The 22,436-nt window shown below is 42.6% G+C and overlaps 2 protein-coding genes across 2 annotated transcripts; one reads left to right on the forward strand and one right to left on the reverse strand.

The window, feature by feature from the left end:
- Positions 1 to 4,537: 4,537 nt before the first annotated feature.
- wnt9b (wingless-type MMTV integration site family, member 9B) lies at positions 4,538 to 10,663 on the reverse strand. The gene is made up of 4 exons (XM_031862158.1): positions 10,578 to 10,663; positions 9,739 to 9,992; positions 7,845 to 8,110; positions 4,538 to 6,410 (listed from the first exon to the last, which is right to left on the reverse strand). The coding sequence occupies exons 1-4, from the start codon at positions 10,661 to 10,663 to the stop codon at positions 5,949 to 5,951; spliced, it is 1,068 nt and encodes a 355-aa protein (XP_031718018.1). The 3' UTR covers positions 4,538 to 5,948.
- A 1,344-nt stretch (positions 10,664 to 12,007) lies between these two features.
- On the forward strand, positions 12,008 to 15,227 carry arf2a (ARF GTPase 2a). Its single transcript, XM_031861958.1, has 5 exons — positions 12,008 to 12,113; positions 13,824 to 13,978; positions 14,077 to 14,187; positions 14,320 to 14,444; positions 14,692 to 15,227. The coding sequence occupies exons 2-5, from the start codon at positions 13,834 to 13,836 to the stop codon at positions 14,851 to 14,853; spliced, it is 543 nt and encodes a 180-aa protein (XP_031717818.1). The 5' UTR covers positions 12,008 to 12,113; positions 13,824 to 13,833; the 3' UTR covers positions 14,854 to 15,227.
- The last annotated feature ends 7,209 nt before the right edge of the window (positions 15,228 to 22,436 follow it).

A 22,436-nucleotide genomic window follows, 5' to 3' on the forward strand; every position in this document is an offset into this window, starting at 1 on the left:
AGCCCTCATTTAACCATTTTCTGTTTTTGTCTTTGCTTCACTTGACAAGTACGTTTCTTGGAAACATCTTATTTATTGTTTAACAAATCCAGCTCGCGACTCGTCAATGTAACCTGGCTATTCAGACCCACAATCCTTTGCACAGCGGGTAGGCCTATATGAGCAAGAGGATCAAAGTACAAGGTGCAGTGTTATGTGGAAGTAGTATTTCCCAGTTGAAGTCATGCAACAGTCTGTACTTTGTCAGGGCAGCTGCAGTATGAACTAAAAGTGTGATTTGGAACGCAGCGAGAGTCCACTGAAATGCTTTGAGCTAAATGCTAACATGCTCACAATGGCAACTCCAACCAGATGTTTAGCATTTGCTAATTGGCTGCTTCAGCTGTGGCTGAAGGGAATGATGTATATTTAGCAGGTATTTAAGTAAGTATTGAAGTAAGCCTTTAATGTCGTACAGCCACATCTGACAGTCCAGAAGCTTACGGACCAGTTTGGCTCGGACATCCGTATTGTTATTTAGACTCAACAATCAAATGGTCAACTTTCTGAGTTGATGGTAACCTCCACTGGCTCTCCTCAGGGATGCGTCTTCTCTCCTCTGTTGTACGTATCGAACACTCACTGGAGAGTTAACTCCCTTTGGTTCATGGTTCTGTTGTTGATTATTTTTCAAATTTGGTGTCATGAATCGTTTTTAGTACTGAATGTGCCAAAGACAAAAGACATGTGCATTGATTTCAGCCGTCTCTCCCTGCTCCTGGCAGAGTCCTATGAGTATTTGGGAACGAGACATTCAACTGACATTTAAGAGCAATACTGACATGGTGCTCAGTAAGAGCCAGCAGCGTCTCTTTTGTCTCAGGAAACTCGCTAAGTTCCAGGTTGACAGGACCCTGATGGCAATGTTTTATTGATCTTTTATGGAGTCTGTGCTCACTTCGTCGTTTAACTGCAGGCATCAATCTCTCAAGGTTGAAGCACAAAACATGTACTCACTAAGGGGGTAATGTCTGCAGCAAAATGACCGGCACTGCACAGCAAACTGGATCTTTAACACAAACAGTGGTATAAGGTCATCAAAGTCAGGAGGATCCATCATCTGGGGACCATGAATGTCTGCATAAAATGTTACGGCAGTTGTTGAGAAGTGTCAGTCTCGACCAAAGTGGTCGATCAACATGACATTTATTGTCGAGCAATGGCTAAAAAACGGCCATCACAAGTTCCTAAAGCCCCAAGCTGACATATTCAAATTGCTTTTTTTGTTTCGACTAACACTCCAAAACCTGCCAATGTTTATGTTTTTTTAATAACTGGCAGAACACAATTTTGGCCGTTTTGCTTAAAATGGAGTCATAAAGTAGCCAAATGGCCCACTGATGGTGGCGACATTGTTGGGGATAAAATGCTGTGATATAGTTTTTCTCCATCGTATACACAACAAATGGAACTATGCACACAATACTAAAAATATGAAGCTCATGTATCAACAAAAAGACTCCAGACTTTTAAACTGTCAGCACAATATCATTGTTTCCACTCAAACAGAAAGGACTGAAGTCTTAAGATTATCAAAATAAAATCAATTAATCGACTAATCATTTAATATTGGTAATAAAGTTGTATTCTTGTCTAATCTTTTTTTGATTCTATGTCGTCGGGTGAAAATCCATCATTTCACCCCTGCTGCCCGCTCAATTGACCGTCACACAAGTTTACAGCTTCTCTGCAGTCGTGCGTCTCATCACCCGTCGCGAGGAGCTCAGCCACCATCCCAGTCCAGAGCCTCTGCGTTAGGCCCCCCCATAGAGGTATGCACTCAGCCTTGTCATAGCTCTAGGCAGTGCATGTTCTTGTTGTGGGTTGAGCTATTGCATTAGTCATTTCACATTCCAAATTCCTACCCCATGCCGTATTCACAACTCTGTCTCTCTCTTTCTTTTCCCCTCTTCTTCTGCACCAAATCCACGTCGCTCCTCGTCCTCCTCATCATTTAATTTTCTCTCAGTGCCATGTCAGGGTGTTGTTTTTTGGGGATTAGGCCCAGGCACTGATGCTATCTGAGCAACTTCTCTTCAGAGGCGGAAGTCTTGTAGGGTTTAGATGTTTGACCCGAGGCTCAGAGGTTCCAATTACAGGACGGGACTGCGCTTTGTGTCCTTGAGCAAAGTATCGACCAAGCCTCCCACGCTTCAGTTAACATCTACTGTTCGTACACAAATGAGTGATGTATAAACCTGAAAGCTATGTATGTCTCTTTGGATCTTTTTTTTTCGTTTTGCAAGTATAATGCATATCTCAAAAAAGTGCCTCGGCCCACGGCACGCCAATTCGTCTTCATCCATCAGAGCACAGTGCTCCGCTGCAGCGCGGCTCGGTAACCTTTACCTGAACCAGGCCGACGCAGACACAAGAGGTAGTGTTACCACCAGCGTCACCCTGCATTGTCTGTCATTCAGTGTCTCAGGGTGACGGGATAGAAGCTCCAGCAGCTCCAGCAGGCCGACTGCCCGCACAGGAAAACCTGACAACAAACACGCACTCCTACTGAAGTGACCACAGGTGTGCACAGAGGCAAGTATGCACACACATATGCAAAAAACCTCTCCGCCCTCACCTGTCTCCTGTCAGGACTGTTTCAAACACACACACACACACACACACACACACACACACAGGAGCTTGCTTACTGCACCCCGGCTCCGTCCGACCCCCCCACCCCGCTCAAAACAGCCGCCCTCGGGGCTTGTGCGTGCGAATCCGGCTGTGGACTCAGCAGCCCCCATCGCTGCACCCCCTCCGCTCAGGGTAGGGAGGGAAATGAAGGCTTTAGGAGTTCATTATAAAACAACAACAGCAGCAGCGGGGGATAGGCCTCCTGGGGCCGAAAACTATCCCCTCTCATCCCTCCATCCTCATCTTTCTCCTTTATGTCCCTCAATATCTCAACCCGGTCCACCCTGGCTTTTTTAAAATACAGCATTGACGTTGAATAAAGTTAAATATTGATCCGCACTATTATAATATGAGGAGTTAATATAGTGAGTCAGTAGTCTCGGCATATGAACTTGTCTGACCTGCCGGCTGACGCATTTATGTATCACTGAACTGAAGTTTTCAAGTTTGAGGGGAAATTGAAATCGAAGTAAAGGATCCAAGCACAGGTTTGTATTGGTAGTATAATGCTGTTGTTAGAGAGACAAAGACATGTTGTAGCTGGACAGTGAAAAAAACACCTGTCTCACAAATGTCCACTTTTCGTGAGCAAAAAAACCCCAATGTGACAATGTGTTTCTCAGCCAATCCAGAGGCTTTTTAAATCGTGTATTTAACTTTGGATGCGTGAGAATTACCTCAACCTATAAATGAATAATTAATCCATCAAGTTATTGGAAAAATTTTAAATAACCAGATTTTGAAATACATGATTTTCATTCAAAGATAAGAATTTTAGTGCTGAAGAAAATACTTTTGTTTCACTTTCTTATCTTTTTATTTATTTATTTATTTATTATGTCAGGGAAAGTGCTCTTCTGTTGTAAAGACAAAAATATTTAAAAGTTTAAAAGTAACTTTCAAAGGATTTTACATTTGATTTCAAGATAGATGTAGAAGGATGATGATTCTCTCTTTTAGATGAGGGAAACCTTTTAGCCTTAATGTCTAATATGGCTGAAATTGAGTGACATTTGACTCATGTCATAGCTTTATCACGTTTGTTTTGTTTAATTAAATTTGCAGATTTTTGCCCCTAAGCCATGCAGCATACTCATCACACTGAGACATAACAATATCATACACTGTGCATCCATTATAGACATTTTTAAAGTCATTAAACCTGTGAGGAAATAAGGCTTAGTCATTTTGAAATTGTCCTATAATTCACTGCAATACTCGGGGTATTCGGTTGATGTTCTAATAAGGAATAATAATGTGTAATCACAGTAATTAGAGAGCAACATCAAAAGCACCAGAGCACACACTATAAATACCTCGTACAATAGCCCTGTGTGTGCTGTAGGTTCACTGCAGATGAGTGGAAAGTTATGATTCACGGTTAATAGCATGTAAACCGCTCTCGTCGTGGTTCTGGAGCAGCTTGATGTTACTTTCTAACGATGGATCGGGGGTCAAACCCTCTGCTCGGCATTCTCCTGAGTCATCATCTTTTGTCATCATCGTCATTATGATTGTCATCATGGTTGTCGTGCTAGAGGCACAACACCTGTGTGCGTGTCCTGCTAACCCACCCGCCCGCCCGCCTTTTTTACAGGGCGGTTGAGGATGATGCAGCGAGACCACAGTCCTTTCAGATGAAGAGGAGGGCGGCGGTATCAGCAGGAAGTGGTTTCAGGCAGGTGTATTGCTGCTGCGTGTGGAGTGTATGTGAGAGTGTGTGATGGTGACCGCCTGCACCAACTGATCAAGACACAACAAACACATAGCTCTTACAAATGCATGTCCATTTATCAACCTTATTTATTCTAAATAAGAGTGCAATGCAACACAATTTAATAAAAGCAATTGAGACCTGGTGATATGCACAACCAAATTCAAAAGAGCTGTACAAAAATCTAAAATACGATCTTTAAAACAAAGGACAGGACATAACTCTGCATAGCTCATAAATCTTACTGATATTTGCCAAAAGATGAAGTGAGGTAGAAAATTACGATTCCATGTTGTCATACGCCTGGAGCCCCGACATGAGTTATATTCATATCATATATACAGTTCAGAATCACTCAAACAAAAACACAAACTGGCCAATAAAATAAAGCCTTTGGGTGAGTCGTGCACTTTTGACCCGCGCACATGGACACATGTGAGGATAAGTGAGTAAACATGGGGAATTTCTTTGATTAGCAATTTGGGGAAAGTAAGGAGCACGATTAGCCCACTTCAAAGGCATTTAGAACAAAGATGTGGCTAAATTAGACTTAAAAGACCAAATGCTTCAGTCAGGCAATTTTAAACTTGAAAGTACAGCGCAGTGCGTGCTTCGATACACAGAAGAAACACAAGAGCAGCGTTGGTGTGTGTTCAGAAATTAAGCGTTTATCATTCTTTTGTTTTCTCAAACACAGTGTTTGGTGTTCCCCCCTCACTATTACCGCAGGCATTTCCCTTTGTTCTTTTGAGCACACATTAGGCTACATGTAGAGATTTCCATAGAGATTTCCATAAGAGCAACTGAAACTCAGCTTGTGTCTTTACACGACAACCCTGTTAATGTATGTTACGATGCATAACAGTGGCACCGCTCAAAGCTTCCAGTGATTCTGTTCAGACACGTATTTAGACCGAAACATTTTTTCTTCTTCTAATGTCTACGATTAGTTATAAACTTTGCATCATATGTAGCAAGAGCAACTTACAGTAAGTGCTTTTTTAATTTAGAGATGAACTCCTAAAATGTCTCCACAGCAGACAGAGAGACAGACAGGTGGATTCCTTTTAAGGCCATTTTAGCCTCAGTGGCAATAACAAGAAGGTTAAAGTATAAAGCAGCAGTACAACAGACACAATGACTGATACAATAAATAGTCAAGTGGAAGGGGGCCAATACAACAAAGTCACTGCCAGAGCTCCCCTGCAGACGGGGGTTTGACGTCCAGTCCAGTCCAGTACCTGTTTTAAGAGCTCATTTCCCTCCGTCCCACAGGAGTGGGATTTCAGTGCATCCAGCGAGAGTAAAGCAGAGTGCGTTGAAAACATCCTCACCTACAGTGAGCTGCTGCGTATCAAATCGGGTGATGATTAGCAAATAACCGGCAATATTATAATGTTACATGTAGTGTGTTCCTCCCCAAATAACATGCAGGTGAGAATGGAGATCTGCAAAGATGTGCTCTGATGGGAGATCATTCAGTGTGTTTGTTGTTTGTAGTTCAGCCAATATGTCCAATGGATAAAGTCTTTGCATACGGCCTACATCTCGTCATCTGCTATGCGTTTTTGCAGGTGTACACCTCCTCCTCTCTCACACACGTCTGGCACTCCACGTGGCAGCACCAGCGTACCTGGCAGTGGCAGGACAGGCTGGTGAGGCGCATGGCCGTGTTGTAACCACGTCCGCAGCACAGACTCTGACAGCTGGTGTCTTTGGCGCACGACCGGCCGCTCGTGCCCGGGGAGTAGCGCGAGGGCCTGCAGAAGCTGGGGGAGTCTTCCAGGTGGACCAGGTCGGTGGTGCGGAGGCTCTGGCCGTGGCGACGGGGCCCGGCGAGCTCCGTCTCCCCGGTGGCCGCGTTGGTGACGCTCAGCACCCGCACTGCGGTGTCGTACCTGTACTTCAGCAGCCGCCCGGTGTCGTGGAAAGGAGACAGCTGCTTCCAGCAAGTCCGTACGGCGCAAGAGCCGGAGACACCGTGACATTTGCAGGTTGTTTTCAGGCCGCTCTTCACCGCCTGAGAGTGGGGGGGGGGGGGACAAAAAGTGTCAGTTCCTTCAGTTTGATTCATTACCTGGCCTCTTATCTGGGAGATCTATCTGGACAGAGTGAGACAGTTTCCTGCAGGCTGGGTAGGAGGTTAGGGGTGGTGGTCTGCGGATAGGGTGCCTTTAGCCCACCTCAGTCAAACATTTTGACATAATGGATTGAGGGGGACTGTTCAGAATGTCGTATTTAATTTACCGCACATTTCTCACTTGGACAGCTCTTGCCATTATTTTTTTTAACTCAATGTGTTGAAACTAGCTCCTGTCTGTTTCTCACCTGTCTCTTCCTAAAGCCCGAGGCAGAGGTGACAAACTGTGCAGACAGTGGAATCTCTCCACCCTGTTCTTTGTACATGCCTGCTCATGGAAAACATTGATAAGAATTTCTGCGCAAGAAGTGCCAAAAAAACAAAAACTAGAATTGTTGCAGCGGTTTTGCAATGGTGCCCGTGATTTTAGGTTAATAGTTCACTGAGCTTGATGGTCAGCGATGAGGGCGCGATCACTCAGCCTGAGAGCTGCTGTCTCGGCAGGGGCCAGAGACAGGTCACACAGAGGGAGCCAGAGGGTAACTGGGTTGAGAAGTGCCGCTCAGTTCCTCCCTTTGCAGGTATGAACCCCTCAGGGGCTTCAGAGCACCATTACTGAGAGACGAGGGGGCCGCCGACCACTTCATGTTTTTGTTAACGCGGCTCGTGGTCTCCTCTCGGCCGACATAAAGTGCGGAAAACATTTAACTCGGTGAAGATGAGATAAGATTGCTTCCCTCACTTCTTCCTGTTTTTCTGCTTGTCTCCACCGACTCTACCAAAGGTGTGAGCAGCAGGAGTAGGACCCCGGGGGCCCTGCAATGTCAGAGCTATACACAAAGGTGCTTATGAACATTAGGTGGATTTATGAAGAGCACAGTGATCCAACAAGTGGAAAAAAAACAAAACGCTTGCTCGTATATTAAAAAGAGGCCACGGTTATAATCGTTCTCTCCGACATGAGACCTTTCATTTTCTGAATGCCCGCACAGCAAGCTTTATCATGTCTGAGAACACCTGGCTCCAGCGATCCCACAGCCAGCTTGTCTCCCCGCTCCGCTGCCTCACCCTCTGCCTCTGTGTTATCCACCAAGGACAACGACGGCACCAACTAAGGGGGTGTTTGTCTGGCTGGCACTGGGAAAAATATGCAGGTGAGGATTACAATTCTGTACCCTCTGATTGCGCTGGCGTGTGCTAGAGGTGCAATTATTTTGTAAAATTTCAGCCCAACTAATTGAGATAAGTGTGGCTCAGGTATAGATGATGTTTGTGATGTCATCATAAAGAGAGGAAGGGGGGGTTGTTTCGCTGAAGCACATTTGATGTAATATTTCTGTTCCAACACATTTGGGTTTATTTGTTCACACTCACCCGAATTCCGACGTTGATGTTGTGGGCGTCGACTTGAGCCCTCAGGTCCTTGCTGACCTTCTTTTGGCCGAGGAACTTCTTGAGGAACTTGGTGCTGTATTTCAGGTTGTCACCGCAGACCCCCCACTGCCACGCTTCTCGGTGCTGGATGCCGGGGGAGTCGTCGCACGTGCACCTCTCCATTCGGCCTGAGCTGCACGCTTTGGCGAGTGCATGGGTCAACGCCGCAGAGGACACTGCCAGCAGGAAGGCAGTCTCCTTGAATGCTGGAAAACATATTAAAAGGCACATCAGTTTAATGTATCTAGGACAGATTTAAAGAGACATATTTACAGAGCTGTAAATGCTATTTGTGGCAATAAAAACACATGTTCTGAGTATAAACTGTATATCTTAAGGGATTAATTCACAGTTTATCATCATCATGTCTTTTGTGCCACTGAGAAAGCCTTTAAGCCAAAATGTTTACAAAGAGCTCATAACGTCGTCATGGTTTACTTCAACCTCAATATTATTCTGCAAGTTTTCTTGTGTCATAATTCCTCTTCTGACCTTTTCCTTTCGGTTACACACTGTTATTTGCTTCACCCGGAGCCGTCACCAGGGTATATTTTGATCCAATTAATTATTATTTTGACTAGAGGAAGGATTTTCCCAGATGAAAGTGGGTAATCGTGCCACCCTTTTCCTCTGGGAATGGGCGCTTTCCCGAGATAAAAATAACCACAGGGCCTGAGCACACTCCACCGCACCACATTTCTTGGCTTTCTACTCCCTCATTACCTCCATGCTGACCTGTTCATGTTCTCCCCCACACTGATAACCATATGCATAAAGCATTTTCTGTGCACAGCAGACCTGCAGGGGACTTGAGCTTTATCCAATACGGTGATTTATTATATCCTTTTTTTTCAAGTGAAGCTAATCAATGGTTGTATCAGGTCATTAAAAAAGTATTAAAGTACACAACTTTTAGAAAACCTTTTTTAGTGGTTGTATCCTGTTGAGGGACTGAGCAGAACTTCTTAAGTATAGAATAAAAGAAAACGGATTTAGTCCGCTGGTGTTATTGTAACACATGCAAGAATGACTTTAAATAACTAATAAATATAAAAAACGTATACAAGCAATCTCTCCGGATGCAGCACGAGTAAATAGGATTTGAGTTGTTAAAATAAATTTGTAAAATCGGTGAGGCAGAAAGGAAACAAGCGTGTAATCATGTGGCAGCAACAACCCATACAAACAAAAACTAATTATATTGTTTACATTTATATTCTTAAAGACGTAACCTAATACGTCTTTAAACTGATAATACTTTGATCATTGTTGTGATAAATGACATGGATTTATATGAAAATGTAACTTCAGATGTTTACCTTTGATCACATCACCATGTTGACATGTGGCTTATGCATCGCACCATTAATAATAAGAAAAACTATCAATATAATTAAGTTATTAAAGGCAGACCTTAATCATGTTTGACAAGTGCCTCCAGTCTTGGCCCCAAAAGGTCGTAACAGCTCAACTGGAGAGAAACAATTGGTTCATCCTATTTTTCTCTCTCTAGCTACTTTTGTTGTTGCTGATGATCACTCGGGTTTGAGATAAAGTGATGTTGCCATGAGCGTCAGGGCACATGCAGGCAAATCTGGCATATTGGTGTCCTGTTCAGAGACACTTCAGCAGGACATGTAAGACATGCCGCATGTCATTCTAAGTGAGTGATGGAGATTAAAAGGAAAATCGAGCAGCTATGTACCTGTCTAATTTGAGGCACGTGAAGATAAAGACAAATAAAGATAAAAGGCATTAATGCGTGACTGGATGGTGATTTGACTGACGGGTTGACTAAACGCTAAAAAACTGTGATGCGGAGTTTCAGGCTCACCTCTTTTCAGAAGGCTCCCCCGGCCGTCCAGACTGCAGTTCCAGCGCTCGTTCCTGAACTGATACCGACACTCCAGGAGGCTGAGGCGCACCGAGTCCCGCAGCGTCTCGGACAGACCGGGCTCCCTGCGACACAGCCTCTTCTGCCGCCGGGTCAGAGACATCTGCTCGCACTGCTTCAGGTGGGCCTTTCCTGTCGGAGCTTCATTTGAAAACGGACCTGGTAAAAACACGAAGGGCTCCCGCCCTGTCAGCCTTAGAGTGGAAAGAAAAAAAAACACGTAGGAGATTGTAAATCTGGTGAGTTGAATGGAAGTAAGCGTTTCTTTTTTTTTCCTCAATATGTTTTCCATATTAGACTTCATGAAAACATGTGACTTTGTTTTACGCGGTTTACTGAGTCCTGCCAACTGAACCTGTTAATTTACTCCGTCAGTAGATTAAAGCTATTTTGTATTATTATTTAAATTTGAGTTTTTCTGGATAATGATACTGCTGTAAACAAAAGAAAACCGTTTACGGTTTAGATAAAGTGCAGTTTAACAAATCCAAGAAAACGCGCAATAAAGCCACGTGATTAACATGAATTAATTTGAGATGCATCTTAAATACACCGGTGATGATTATTGTTTACTGCAACAAATTAGCACGACAATCAGCAAAACTACAGCGAATTCGAGCAACGCAATGGCAATGCACCTCTATAGTTTGCGCACAATTACGCGTGCGTAATTTGGCTGAAGTTTGAAGTGCTTGTCGTTTTGATGCCCTCTAAGGGTTAAAACAACAAAGTCGATCAATTAATGAGATGGGCAGAAGTGAAAAGGAAAATCGGCTGACCCAAAATAAGCTGCAGTGTGCGAGAGAAGGATGCAGAGCGCAGCGAGTCGCAGTAGGCAGGCGGTCCGTGAGAGCCTGGAGCGCATGGTGCCGGGTTGGCGCTGCTCTTCATCTCGCTGATTCTTCAACGGAGAAAGTCTGTGCCGTCTGGTCGGCGCATCTCTTTAAGCGACCCCACACGCACACAGACTCTCAAATCCGGTGCGTTGGGCCCAGTGGTCCGCTGGGAGGCAGGGCCCTTTGGGAGGGGGGAGGGGGGGGCATCATCTTGCTGCACCTTCATTGGATTCCTTCAATATTGTTACTGTATGTTCCCTCCCACTGTAACTAACGCCACCCAGGTGGAAGAAGCTGCAACATGACTGCGTTTACCTGCTGTGATGTAGAAATATCGAGCACACCCGCGGTACCCGTCACTACAGGATGCTCACGTCTACCGCAAAACCTGGTTACGCACTGGAACCAAAACCTCAGATCGCTCCACCGGACCCTAAATTCAACCCACAATGGACAACACACCTGCACTCTGAAGTGTCCTTGACCGTGGACAAATCAGAAACAACTCACAATTCCCTAATTTTAGTTATTGCAATATATAATCATTGCAATAAAGCATCACAATCTTGTAAAAATATAAAAGCACAGCATTTATGAGAAGAAGTCAAATATTCCACGAAGCCAAAGAGAGATTAAAGGACACAAACATGTTATTATAGGACATATATCCTGTACGCTTCATGTACTTTCAATCTTCATTGGTCCTTCAGAGAAAAAGCAACCATGGATAGAGCCCCATCTAGTGGATTCGATACACAAATTCAATCTTTCAACGTCAATGGATTTTTAAAAATAAACGTCGTAAATAAATTTAGCAGATTCGTTTTGATTGATTGGTGAATCATTTGTTCGGTAAAATGTCAAAAACACTGTGAAAAATCTCCTCAATATAAACCCGGTTGGTTGGTAGAAGATTGAAAAGTTCAAGGAATACGAGGAAACAAATGTGTGTTCAGTTATGAATCACCCAGTAGCCAACACGTGCAACAAATACACCGTTCAGATAGACATTAATGACACGTGACACAGTGACGACATATCTTCCTCCTCTGACGTGGATGTTTTATGGAAGATATATAATATCAAAACGATTTAATACAGTCAGACCATAAGCACATTTGAACTTTGTTCAATGCTATATATGGCTATATAAAAACTTTAAAAAAGGCTTAAATAATAATAAAGTAAATAGGCCTAAATAAAATACCTTGAATCTATAATGAAAGTGATTTAAGTTATTATTTAAGGTATTTTGCTGATACATTCAGGAGATTACTTTTTTTCTCAGCATTTAAGAAGAACTTTGCTGATTCAAACAGATATTGATATATTTTTATTTCCCACCTTCACTACCGCAACTTTTATTTGTAATCCCAAAACACAACCGACAGAGGCAAGAGGGCGGTGACACCGGAAAATAAACCAGATCACAGTTGAACAGGACCAGGAAGAAAGACGGCGTGAGAAGCACCAGTAAAGGTACAACCATTGTTCGTATGGCATTCGTGTGTCATAGATATTGTTTTTATTCGAATACATTTGGAGCTCAACAGCCTGTTAACGCAGTAGGAGCTGGCTCAAATCGTGGCAGCGGCAGCTAGTAGAGGCACTTCCTGTTGCAAGCTCAGCTGCCACTAGCTTCTTGTGGCAGCTGCCAGTGATTCGGAGCGGATTCCGCGGTAGTTTAGCCTTTATTCGTCGTTATTTGACATTATGTGACAATACATTAAGGTCATTGAAGGCATGACTGTTGGTAGTTGTAATTGGTTTAGTAAAAAAAGGCCGAATTGTAATAGTATGGCTACTCGTTTTTATTAACAAGCTAATGTAGGCTAACTTCAGTTGCTACTTGTTTCCCATGGCAACGATAAACACTTTCATGCAGCAGACTAAAGGAATGCAAATTGTAAATATGGATAATATGCATTGTACTGTTTAGAGTGATAGCAACCCATATAACCTATTGACTTGGATATATATATACAGTATATAGATATATATACAGTATGCCACAAGTTGTTGCGACAGTTACCACTTTTAACGTTACTTCCTAAAAACTAGCTAGCTAACAGTTTTTAATGTTAACACTGCTTTACGGCAGTTAACTACGTATCCAGCTAACGTAAACGTTACAGGCTAACGTAAACGTTACTGTATGATTCTGTTAAAAGTAATTTTTACTAATGTTCGTGTTTTGATTTATGAGCTTCAGGACAAAACACTAGATGCATTTCTTAAATTTGTTTGACTATAAGTACTACTGGAATAGCACCTCAGCCTATCAGAACTATTTATAATTATAAGAAAACCTCTAATGACACTCAGGTATGTTGTTGCGCCACCATAAACCTGACATACCTGTTTACTCAAAGGAGCAGCCATTACCCAGCACACTCAGAAGTCTGAGAAGCTGGGCACTAACCTCACCCTCTGAATAACATGCATACCAACATATTTCTCTGACATACTTGTAATGGTTCTGCAACCCAAGAAAGTTTTATTTCCATTATCAATTTCATCGTATATCTGAATCAACAAAATGTGAGCAAATATTGAAACACTCATCACATGTTCGCAGTCCATTTGTTTGTACTGTCCAGCCAAAGATGTTCTATTTATAATGATATAAAACATGTTTGGGGTATTGACAGGTTAAAACCTTATTCACTTATTACTATTGCATACTTATATTAGGCCTCTCTGCTCAAGAGCTGCTCTCTGTCTGCCCTCAGCTTCTCAGAACAAAGTCACAGAGTTTAGGCCTTCAACTGTTCATTCCCAGTAAGATTCACCCGAGACATGAGGTCATGAATCTACAGACTAAACACACGTGTTTAAGGACACCGGCCAAGAAATATCCTAATCTTAACCTCATTCACTATATTTCTCGCAAATGTGACCCTTATTTATTGCAATTAAACTGGAAAAGTACCAGCTCGCTCATTGTGAATTCATCTTTGAATTGCCACCACATTTTGTTATGTTTGATGAATTTACTTCAGTTATTAATTGATTATCAACACAGGTGGCAGTTCATTATTTCAACACGGTGACTGACTGATTCAGCACCACATGATGATGGCTGTGGGAGACTAACATTACTTAGCAGCATCTGTAACATTAATACTTGATGAATGATCCACATTGTTTTAGAGATCTGACCACGCGATATTGCTTTTCCTTCTGCAGGTGAGCCAAGATGGGGGCTTTTGCTAGCCTTTTTAAAAACATGTTTGGCAAGAAAGAAATGAGGATCCTGATGGTGGGACTGGATGCTGCTGGAAAGACCACCATCCTGTACAAGCTCAAACTGGGAGAAATCGTTACCACAATCCCTACCATCGGTGAGACCTCTTCCTCTTCCTCTTCTCACCAATGCCAAGATGTCGAACCTCTTTGTTCCGTCCACCCAACATCTCTTTGTTTCTCCCTTCATCCGCAGGTTTTAACGTGGAGACGGTATCGTACAAGAACATCAGTTTTACAGTGTGGGATGTCGGTGGTCAGGACAAGATCAGGCCACTCTGGAGGCATTACTTCCAGAACACGGAAGGTGAGACACTTCCTAATGTTGACGGTCAAAGTCTGTTGTTCAAGCTCACTGTTTAATTGAATCCTCCATTACACGTGGAGACCTTTTTATCCACTTCCTCATGCAAACCTCACCTGTTTTCCCTTTTTTCAGGCATTATCTTTGTAGTGGACAGCAACGACAAGGAGCGAGTCGGTGAGGCGAAGGACGAGCTGATGCGAATGCTGGCTGAGGACGAGCTGAATGACGCCGTGCTGCTCGTGTTTGCCAACAAACAGGTGGATTTTAGTCACTGTTCTTTTTAAATCGAGCATCATTAGTGGGAGAACCTGACGCCTATCAACTATCCATCAGCCATTGATCCATTAACAGGGGATTGACACTGATACACATCCAGTATATTGCATCACTAGTGTGCTAATGATGCTGGTTAAGTGGCCTCTAAAAAGTGATCCGTGCAAATCTTAATGGGGAATAGTGGTTTCTCTTGTTGTTATGTGAGCATTGTGTTTGCTGCTCTTTCAGGACCTTCCCAATGCCATGAATTCAGCCGAGGTCACGGAGCAGCTGGGCCTGCAAACCCTGCGTGGGCGAGAGTGGTACATCCAGGCCACGTGTGCCACTGGTGGAGACGGTCTCTACGAGGGTCTCGACTGGCTCTCCACCCGGCTAAAGAAAGGCAAATGATCCGTCCCTCCACCTCCCGCCTGCGATGGTAGACTCTACTGGTCCTGGTCTCATTCTGTACTGGTCCTACTCTCATTCTCTCCTTTCCTCTCTTTTCTCTGAAGCCTTGGACCTTTGGGCCAGTGCTCCTTAGCATCTGTGTACTGTCGGAGTGTGTATCTTGGATGGGTGAATGTGAGTGGGATCAGCCATGTTGTTCTCCACAAATGACAGTTCTGTGTAAATGCGTTTTGGCGCATTTAAGTTTCGACTGTTGCAGTGAACACTGGATACTTTATATCTTTCCCCATTTGTTAAATCATTTCTTCAGCTTTCAAATTCATGTTCTCCCTCTTTTCTAACCAGGTGGCTTTGTGTTTTACACAAAGATCCATCATGACTGGGTGTCGAAAAGGCAATAAAATATAGAGTGTATGTTTACATGTGTGGAGGTGTGTCCTCGTGGTGCTGTGTGGGTTTCAGCTACTTCCAAATCTTTCTTTTTGTTTCCTGGTCGTCTTATTTTCTAGTCTAAGTAGTTCTTTGTTTCTGTGTTTTTTTCAAAAAAAATGTTACTGCTGATGCATGCTCGACCTGGTTCACTTGCGTGCCAGGTGTGCAGTCTTTGGAGTGAAATGCTCTCGAGGAGGAATTGGTTAGATTCAGAGAGGGCTCATTGCGATTGGTGTAGTTTTAAATTCGCTCTGGCCGGTTGTATGAATCAGCGCTGTAAAGGCTTCCTTGTTGCTTCAGACTTTATGGTGTTTTCCCTTTATGCAGCCAGGGCGCTTCCCCTGGAGTTATTGATATTATGTCCCTCTGATGCCGTTTGCACAACCTCATCGACTTGCACAACACGGGCCTCTGTGAAGACGGAGGCTAATCCATCAGACCCCATAAACAACAGCCCCTCCCATAGTCCTACACCAGCAGACAGTTAGAATGTTGCACCAGTTAACCCAGTAACACAATAATTTTCACACGCATCCACTGACGCTCAATACATCAGCTGTTCACACCCTTTACTGAGAGAACATGACTCTAAAGTCATAACATCACATTTGACTACAGCTGGACGTTCCGATGTTTTCTTGGGAAGTTTAAGGTCGATCGACTGTTCTTTTGGGTTTTCTTTGTCCCTCTGTCGGGGTGTTTTTTAAACATCAGTACCGTTTGATGCTCTACATCGTGAAATACAAATGTATGTAATATTCTGTGTATTTTAGCTTGATGTCATCCATCTGCCCTCGGTCAGAAGTAAAGCTTTAACTTTTGAGAAGTGTATGTACATGTTTGTCTTAAGCTCATCTTGTAGCATGCTTCGTGCCTTTTCATTGGAATAATTCATGAGAAATAAAAGCCTCACAGATAATCATTTTATATTCTTCTATACTCAGCCAAAGTAAAGTGACGGACAATGCATTTTGAATTTAGGTACTTTTGTCACTGTGCAAATATTCATAGCTTGGATTATCATAACAGCTCTTAAAAAATAACATTTCAAATGTATTTCTTATTTTGTTAACCTGTTTAAGTTGTGAGTTTGGATTTAATCTAATTTAATTTTTTTTTCAATATTTTCGACATTATCAAAGATGTGACAGGTGTCAACAATGTGAGTTTCCTGCTCAGTAAAACACCAACAGATGTAAACCCACATCTGTCCATTAAGAGTTCTGTTTTTGTTTGTTTCTGATTTCTTTGAGATTAATTAATACATCAATAAATCCAGTCACATTGCAATTGTTCATGAGAAGGTTTTTTTTGAAGTGAGAAGATAATCTGGCAGCATCTATATCTTTAAAAGTCTAGTAACACCATACATACCCTAAACCTCTGCCTACCTCTGCAGACTGAATATATATATAATATATCGTATCTCACTGATGTGGAGTAAAAGACTTCACCTGTGAGCTCTAGGAAACGGGCAACTTCCCTAGACAAGGCTTTACATTTTGAAAATAAAAAATGTCGTAAGCAATTAGATATATAAATATAAATATATTTAAATGCACAAATGTACTGTTTTCTTGCATTTCCTGGCTGTAGCCACTGGAGGGCAGCAAACATTCATGATTCTGAATACACTCGGGTACGGAGAGGAGAGGAGAAACAGACATTTCCGGTACATACTTTCAAAATAAAGCAACCAAAAGAGGAAAGGGCCTTCACCAGAAGTGCAGTTATTGTAATAGTATACCATCATATCTGCCTTTACGCAGGTATGCACATCTTTAAACCAGGAACAGCTCTTTATTGTTACAGTTATTATCAATACAGATGATGAATGAAACATAATGCATGTTCAAATAATAACAAGTAATTCTTCATGGCTTCAAAGTGCACTAGGTAGAGCTTGTAGGATGACATGTTGGGCTAATGAGGACTGAAGGTCCCTGAGGGCCACAGAGCTGGACGGACGGTGACGCAGGGACGACGAGGGGGAAGTCTTTTCCTGACGACCAGAGAGCCTGCAGACCGCTGCTGTTTCCCTCCTTTTACACTCCATCTAGATTTCAGGTGGCCAATTCTCCATAGAGTTGTTACCTTGGAAACAGCACCTTACGTATTTATAGAGAGCAGAGTAGTCGTGAGGAAGAGGGAGCAGGAGACAAGACTGTGAGACGGGGTGATGCAGGATTTGGACTGGCTGGAAGCACACATACTGGGGGACACGGTCATACTTTTATTTTGCTAAGCAGAGGTATAGTCTCTGATCTCATCCCAGTAGACAAATCATCCCTCACCTCTTTATATTTATGAATTACAAGACGCTCCATGACCTGATCCGGTCATATTCTTTATTCCTTTGAGCTGAGGTGATTACCTTCTTCTTACTGGACCTGAATCACTTTCACTGGTTCAACACATTCACCATCACATCCCTGCTGATCGACCTCCGTCTGTCACGCGCTACGACTATCAAATCAAGATGAAATGACCTGAAATAATTCTAATAGGATATGTGGAGTCACACTCTCCACACACACACACACACACACACACACACTCACACACACACACACACCACACACACACACACACACTCTTCCCCCCCACACACGCACACACTCTCCACACACACACTCTCTCCACACACACTACACACACACACATTCTCTCCCCACACACTCTCCACATTCTCCACACACACACACACACACACGACCTCTAGCAGGCGTTCTCTGCTGTGCACTATATCTCACCTTGATGTGTGACTTCACAGCACATTAACCCTTCGCTCACCCCACCGTGATGTCAACTCTTCAGCTCCTTTTTGCATTAAAATTGTCACTTTTTCTTCGTGACCTCTGGTGGTGGAAAGTCACCAAGTGCATTTACTCATGTACCTGTACTGGGCTGGAGTTTTTCAAGGTTGAGTATTTCAATTTTATGCTACTTCTACTATACATTTTTACTCGACTGCATTTATTTGACAGCTGTTAGTTACTTTTCAGTTTAAGGGGAGACACCACAAGTCAATAAGGTAAAAAAAAATGAACTAATAGATATTACATTAGATATTTTCAGAAATTGTACCTTTAAATATGCAAATCAGGCATTCTCTTATTAAAAATGTGCTGATTTGAATATATTTTCAGGACAGAACTGTCAACATCCATAAAACAAATCCATTGTCGTGGTTTTAGGAGTACAGCTTTACTAGTAGTGGAATACTTTGACATTGTTGTAATGCTCCTTTTATTAAGTAAGTGTACTTCTTCCACCAGTGATGACCTCCATCTCAGGGGAGGAGGCTCCAGCAGCATCATCGATCCACCCGTAGATCAATCAAAGGGATATTGGTATTGACTTGTAAACAGGAGGGAGTAAGACGAAGAAGTAGTCACACATCCATCGTCTCTTTCACAAATTCTCAGGGGTGAATGTCGAGCAGCAATTAACAACCAAAGCAAGGTGTTTAATGTGTGTGAATATAAATGCGTGGTCCGGTTTACTGCGGTGCTTGAGTCTCCTGACAGTGCAGGTAAATCTGTTTCTGTTCACCACCACGTCTTCCATCTACGAACTCAAAGCCCGCGTGTGTAACATTAAGGGTCGGTTGTATTTCTTGGCCCTGCAGAAAGTCACAGAAGGCGCTCAGCGGTGCGCCTGTATTTTAAATCCGTTCCATCCACCCACACACACACACACACACACACACACAGCAGAGGAAAACAAGAGTTCACCAGAGACTGACTGCACCTTTCCATAAAGAGCAAGTCATCTCCAGACTCTCACATCGCCATGGAAACACAGGATTTGTCCAGTTGAGTGGCAGTGGAGCAACGCGGAGGCCAAGATCTCCATCACCTCATCATGGTTCTGTAGTCCTGCAGGCGAAGGAAGAATAAATCGTCACTATTGTATTTGTTTGGACTCAATCAAATGTGTTACCACGGTATATAACATGTAGATTTCATTGTATTCCCTTCATCCTCTTGTTGAAGTATTAATGTGTGAACGATATTGATTCTACTTGGGAGTGTACAGCAGTTCACACATTAATCATAGGGTCGCATGGTTCGATCTCTGCCTCCTCATGTTCCCTTGTGTCCTTGAGAAAGACACTAAACCCCACTGAGCCTCTGCCATCAGCAGTTATGGAAAGCAACTGAGTACATTCACTCAAGTACTGTAGATATAATATTGAGGTACTTGTACTTCTTCCTGTATTTGTAATTCCATTTCAAGCTCCCTTACATGTACTCTCTCTCTTTCAGGATAAGAGGAGCATTCAATGGAGACAAAACCAGCACCCTGAGTCTCAAATAACAGGGTTCTGCAAACCCTGTTACTTAAAAAATAAATTAACCCAATATTACTCTTCCCAATGGTGTGATCTTTGTTTGTGCAATACTGCAAATGCATGATTACATTGCATATTTCTTTGCTGCTGTAATCATAACTTTACGATTTGGCCTGTAACCTTTGACCTGTTAGTAAAACAAAAACAAAAGCAGTTTCTCGTATTCCTCGTGTCAATATAAAACACACCCATTTGCTTTAAGATCGATTTATTTTCATTTAGAATTGTGTCTAAATCTAATTTTTCTTTTGCTGCTTCTTCTACAATTTTAAACAATTGTCACCAATTTTAGTACAAAATGTTGGAAAATGTTACTATTTCATATTTTTGATCTATAGCTGCTATCACCTAAGTTGAAACCTAGTTATCCGACTGTATCATCAACAACAGAGACATAATTATAAGAGCAGTGTGGATTCTTTATTTTTTTCCACCACACCTGACATTCGGTAGACTCCGTAACGTAAATCTAACGCACCCGTCGCGGTCTAACGTTGGAGGCCCCGCTGTGATTCGTTTATTAACTCATCGGTTATCCCTCATGTTAGCTTCAAAATGTAGCATCAAACCCACTTAGAGTGGGTACAAGTACTCGTGTACTAAGTTAAGTATTTGTCACATTACTAACATTGACGTCTTCGCGCTTTAATGATGAGCGCGTGCTTGGCTAACAGTTCAAATTAACGTTAGCTTAGCTAGCTAGCTATGAGGCTAACATCAGGCTGCTAGCTTGAGTATTAGCGAATGCTATTAGCTACCTTATATTTGCGTTCGTATCAATTGTGAATTCATTTATTTTACGTACTATTCTTGTTTTTAAGTGAATTAAAGTAAAGTAAAAACTACATAATTACAAGTAAAAGCCCTGTATTTAAAATCTAATAAAGCAAAATTATGTGGTATTATCAGCAAAATACCAAAAGTAAAAGTGCTTATGCTGCAGAATGTTTCTTGACATAGATATATTATTATATATTACATTATTAAATAGTCTTTACTGATGCATAAACTTGAAGGCAGCATTTTTAATATTGTTGTTTGTCAGGTGGAGCTAATTTAAATGTCTTTATAATTTGTTGCAGTTATAGGCAGTAATACATCAATTAGTCTGAACAACCCCAGCATCACAATGTTTTCTTATATTCTGTTAACTAAAATCTCTCTTAAGATGTTGTACTCTTAATATGTGTAAATGCAAATTGTCCCAGATCTGGCTTTGTTTTCAAATGCCTTAAATTTGTGCTTAAGTACAACACTTGAGTATATTTACATAGTTGTAGTTCACTACTAGTTAGGCGCTTTAGTGCTTCTAGCCGCTGAAGTGTTGCTCAAGCAGTCGTTGACGTAGTTATGTTGTTGAATAGCTCTGAAATACTGATTTATAGTATTTATTTAGACAGGACAGAGCAGGGTAAATCAAAACATATGATTGGTTGACGCTTAACCGCGTCATCGGACCTCTAAAAGAGTTGGGACCAGCTCAGCTCTCTCCCAATCGGGCAAGTGAGTCGCTAGATTTACTAGCCTGAAGTGACATTTTCTGCTCCCTGGGCAAGCTGGAAGGTCTTACTGTAGCAGAGGACTGTCCTCGCAGGAGTCGACGCGCTGTCCAATCATTGTAGATTCCACTGGTGTCCAGCTTTGTATTTAATGCTGTTTAATAGCAGGCGTTTATTACGGCTCAGTGTGCGCTGGCTGACTGAATATGACTCATTGGCTCCAATAAACATTTTTCTCTATATCGTCTCCACTGGACAAAGGGACGTATAAGTGCTTTAGTAGCAGTTACTCTGCTGGATTTCTGCAAAGTTTAAAATGGTTAGATGATAAATGTTGGTCATATAATTGGACCAGTCTTGGTTCACTGTGTATTGGAGGTTTAGGGGGACATGAAGTGGAGTGATATCCATCATCGTGGACATTTAGACCTTCACGCCACCTCTTACGGGTTCTCTTTGTACGCAGATGACCCAACATGCTGCACTAGTAGCTCCAAACATACAGCGTTACTGGATGGTGCTCTGAAGATCACAATAAGACGTAAGCAACTGTGTGCATTAGTGCATGTGAATTAGTGCACGTGCATGCATATGGTGTATGTTACGAGGGGAGGGTTGAAAGATGGTTGATTGTGTTGCGCTCTCTCATATACAGTAAGAACACCTCTGCCAGATTGTGTTGTCTCACTGCATCCAATTCACGCTGTCATTGACATCCCCCCCCCCCTCTAATAACCTCAGATGGCCAGTTTCCACTGAAGCGAGGGCAGATCTATTGTGCCACAGACTGTGCTGAAGTGTTTCTGGGTCGATGAGCTCACAGCTGAGATGGAGAGAAAGAAGGAGGATGACCAGGACAAACTGGGTTCCTTTGTGTCCTCAGGGAGAACCAAACCATGTCTTTCAAGACCATGAATGTAAAACTGTAAAAAAAAGGCCCACTCATCTTTAGATTGAGCAGCCTGATGCTTCACACTGCAATATGGTCAGAGCCAGAGCTAACAATAAAGAAGCAGATGTGATTTTATTAGAAAGCGGTGGCAGAGAATGGTCACCAGCTCCACAGAAGCTACTTATTCAGCAAGTTGTACCTCTGCACTGAGCAGCTCTGTGCTTGGTAAACTACAGACGCCTTCAGGCAGAACAGGCCATCAGCACACAACAATCTCCAGTGTTGTTTTCTTCAACTATCTGTCAGGCAGTAATGTGCTGTTTAATGCTGCAGGTCATAGCAATTATCTCAATATGACAACTATGTCCTCCTTGGGCTGATCATCTGTTGGACTTATTGGATG

Source organism: Anarrhichthys ocellatus, unplaced genomic scaffold, assembly GCF_004355925.1.
Source record: "Anarrhichthys ocellatus isolate YVR2014 unplaced genomic scaffold, GSC_Weel_1.0 scaffold26, whole genome shotgun sequence".
Lineage (NCBI taxonomy): Eukaryota > Metazoa > Chordata > Actinopteri > Perciformes > Anarhichadidae > Anarrhichthys > Anarrhichthys ocellatus.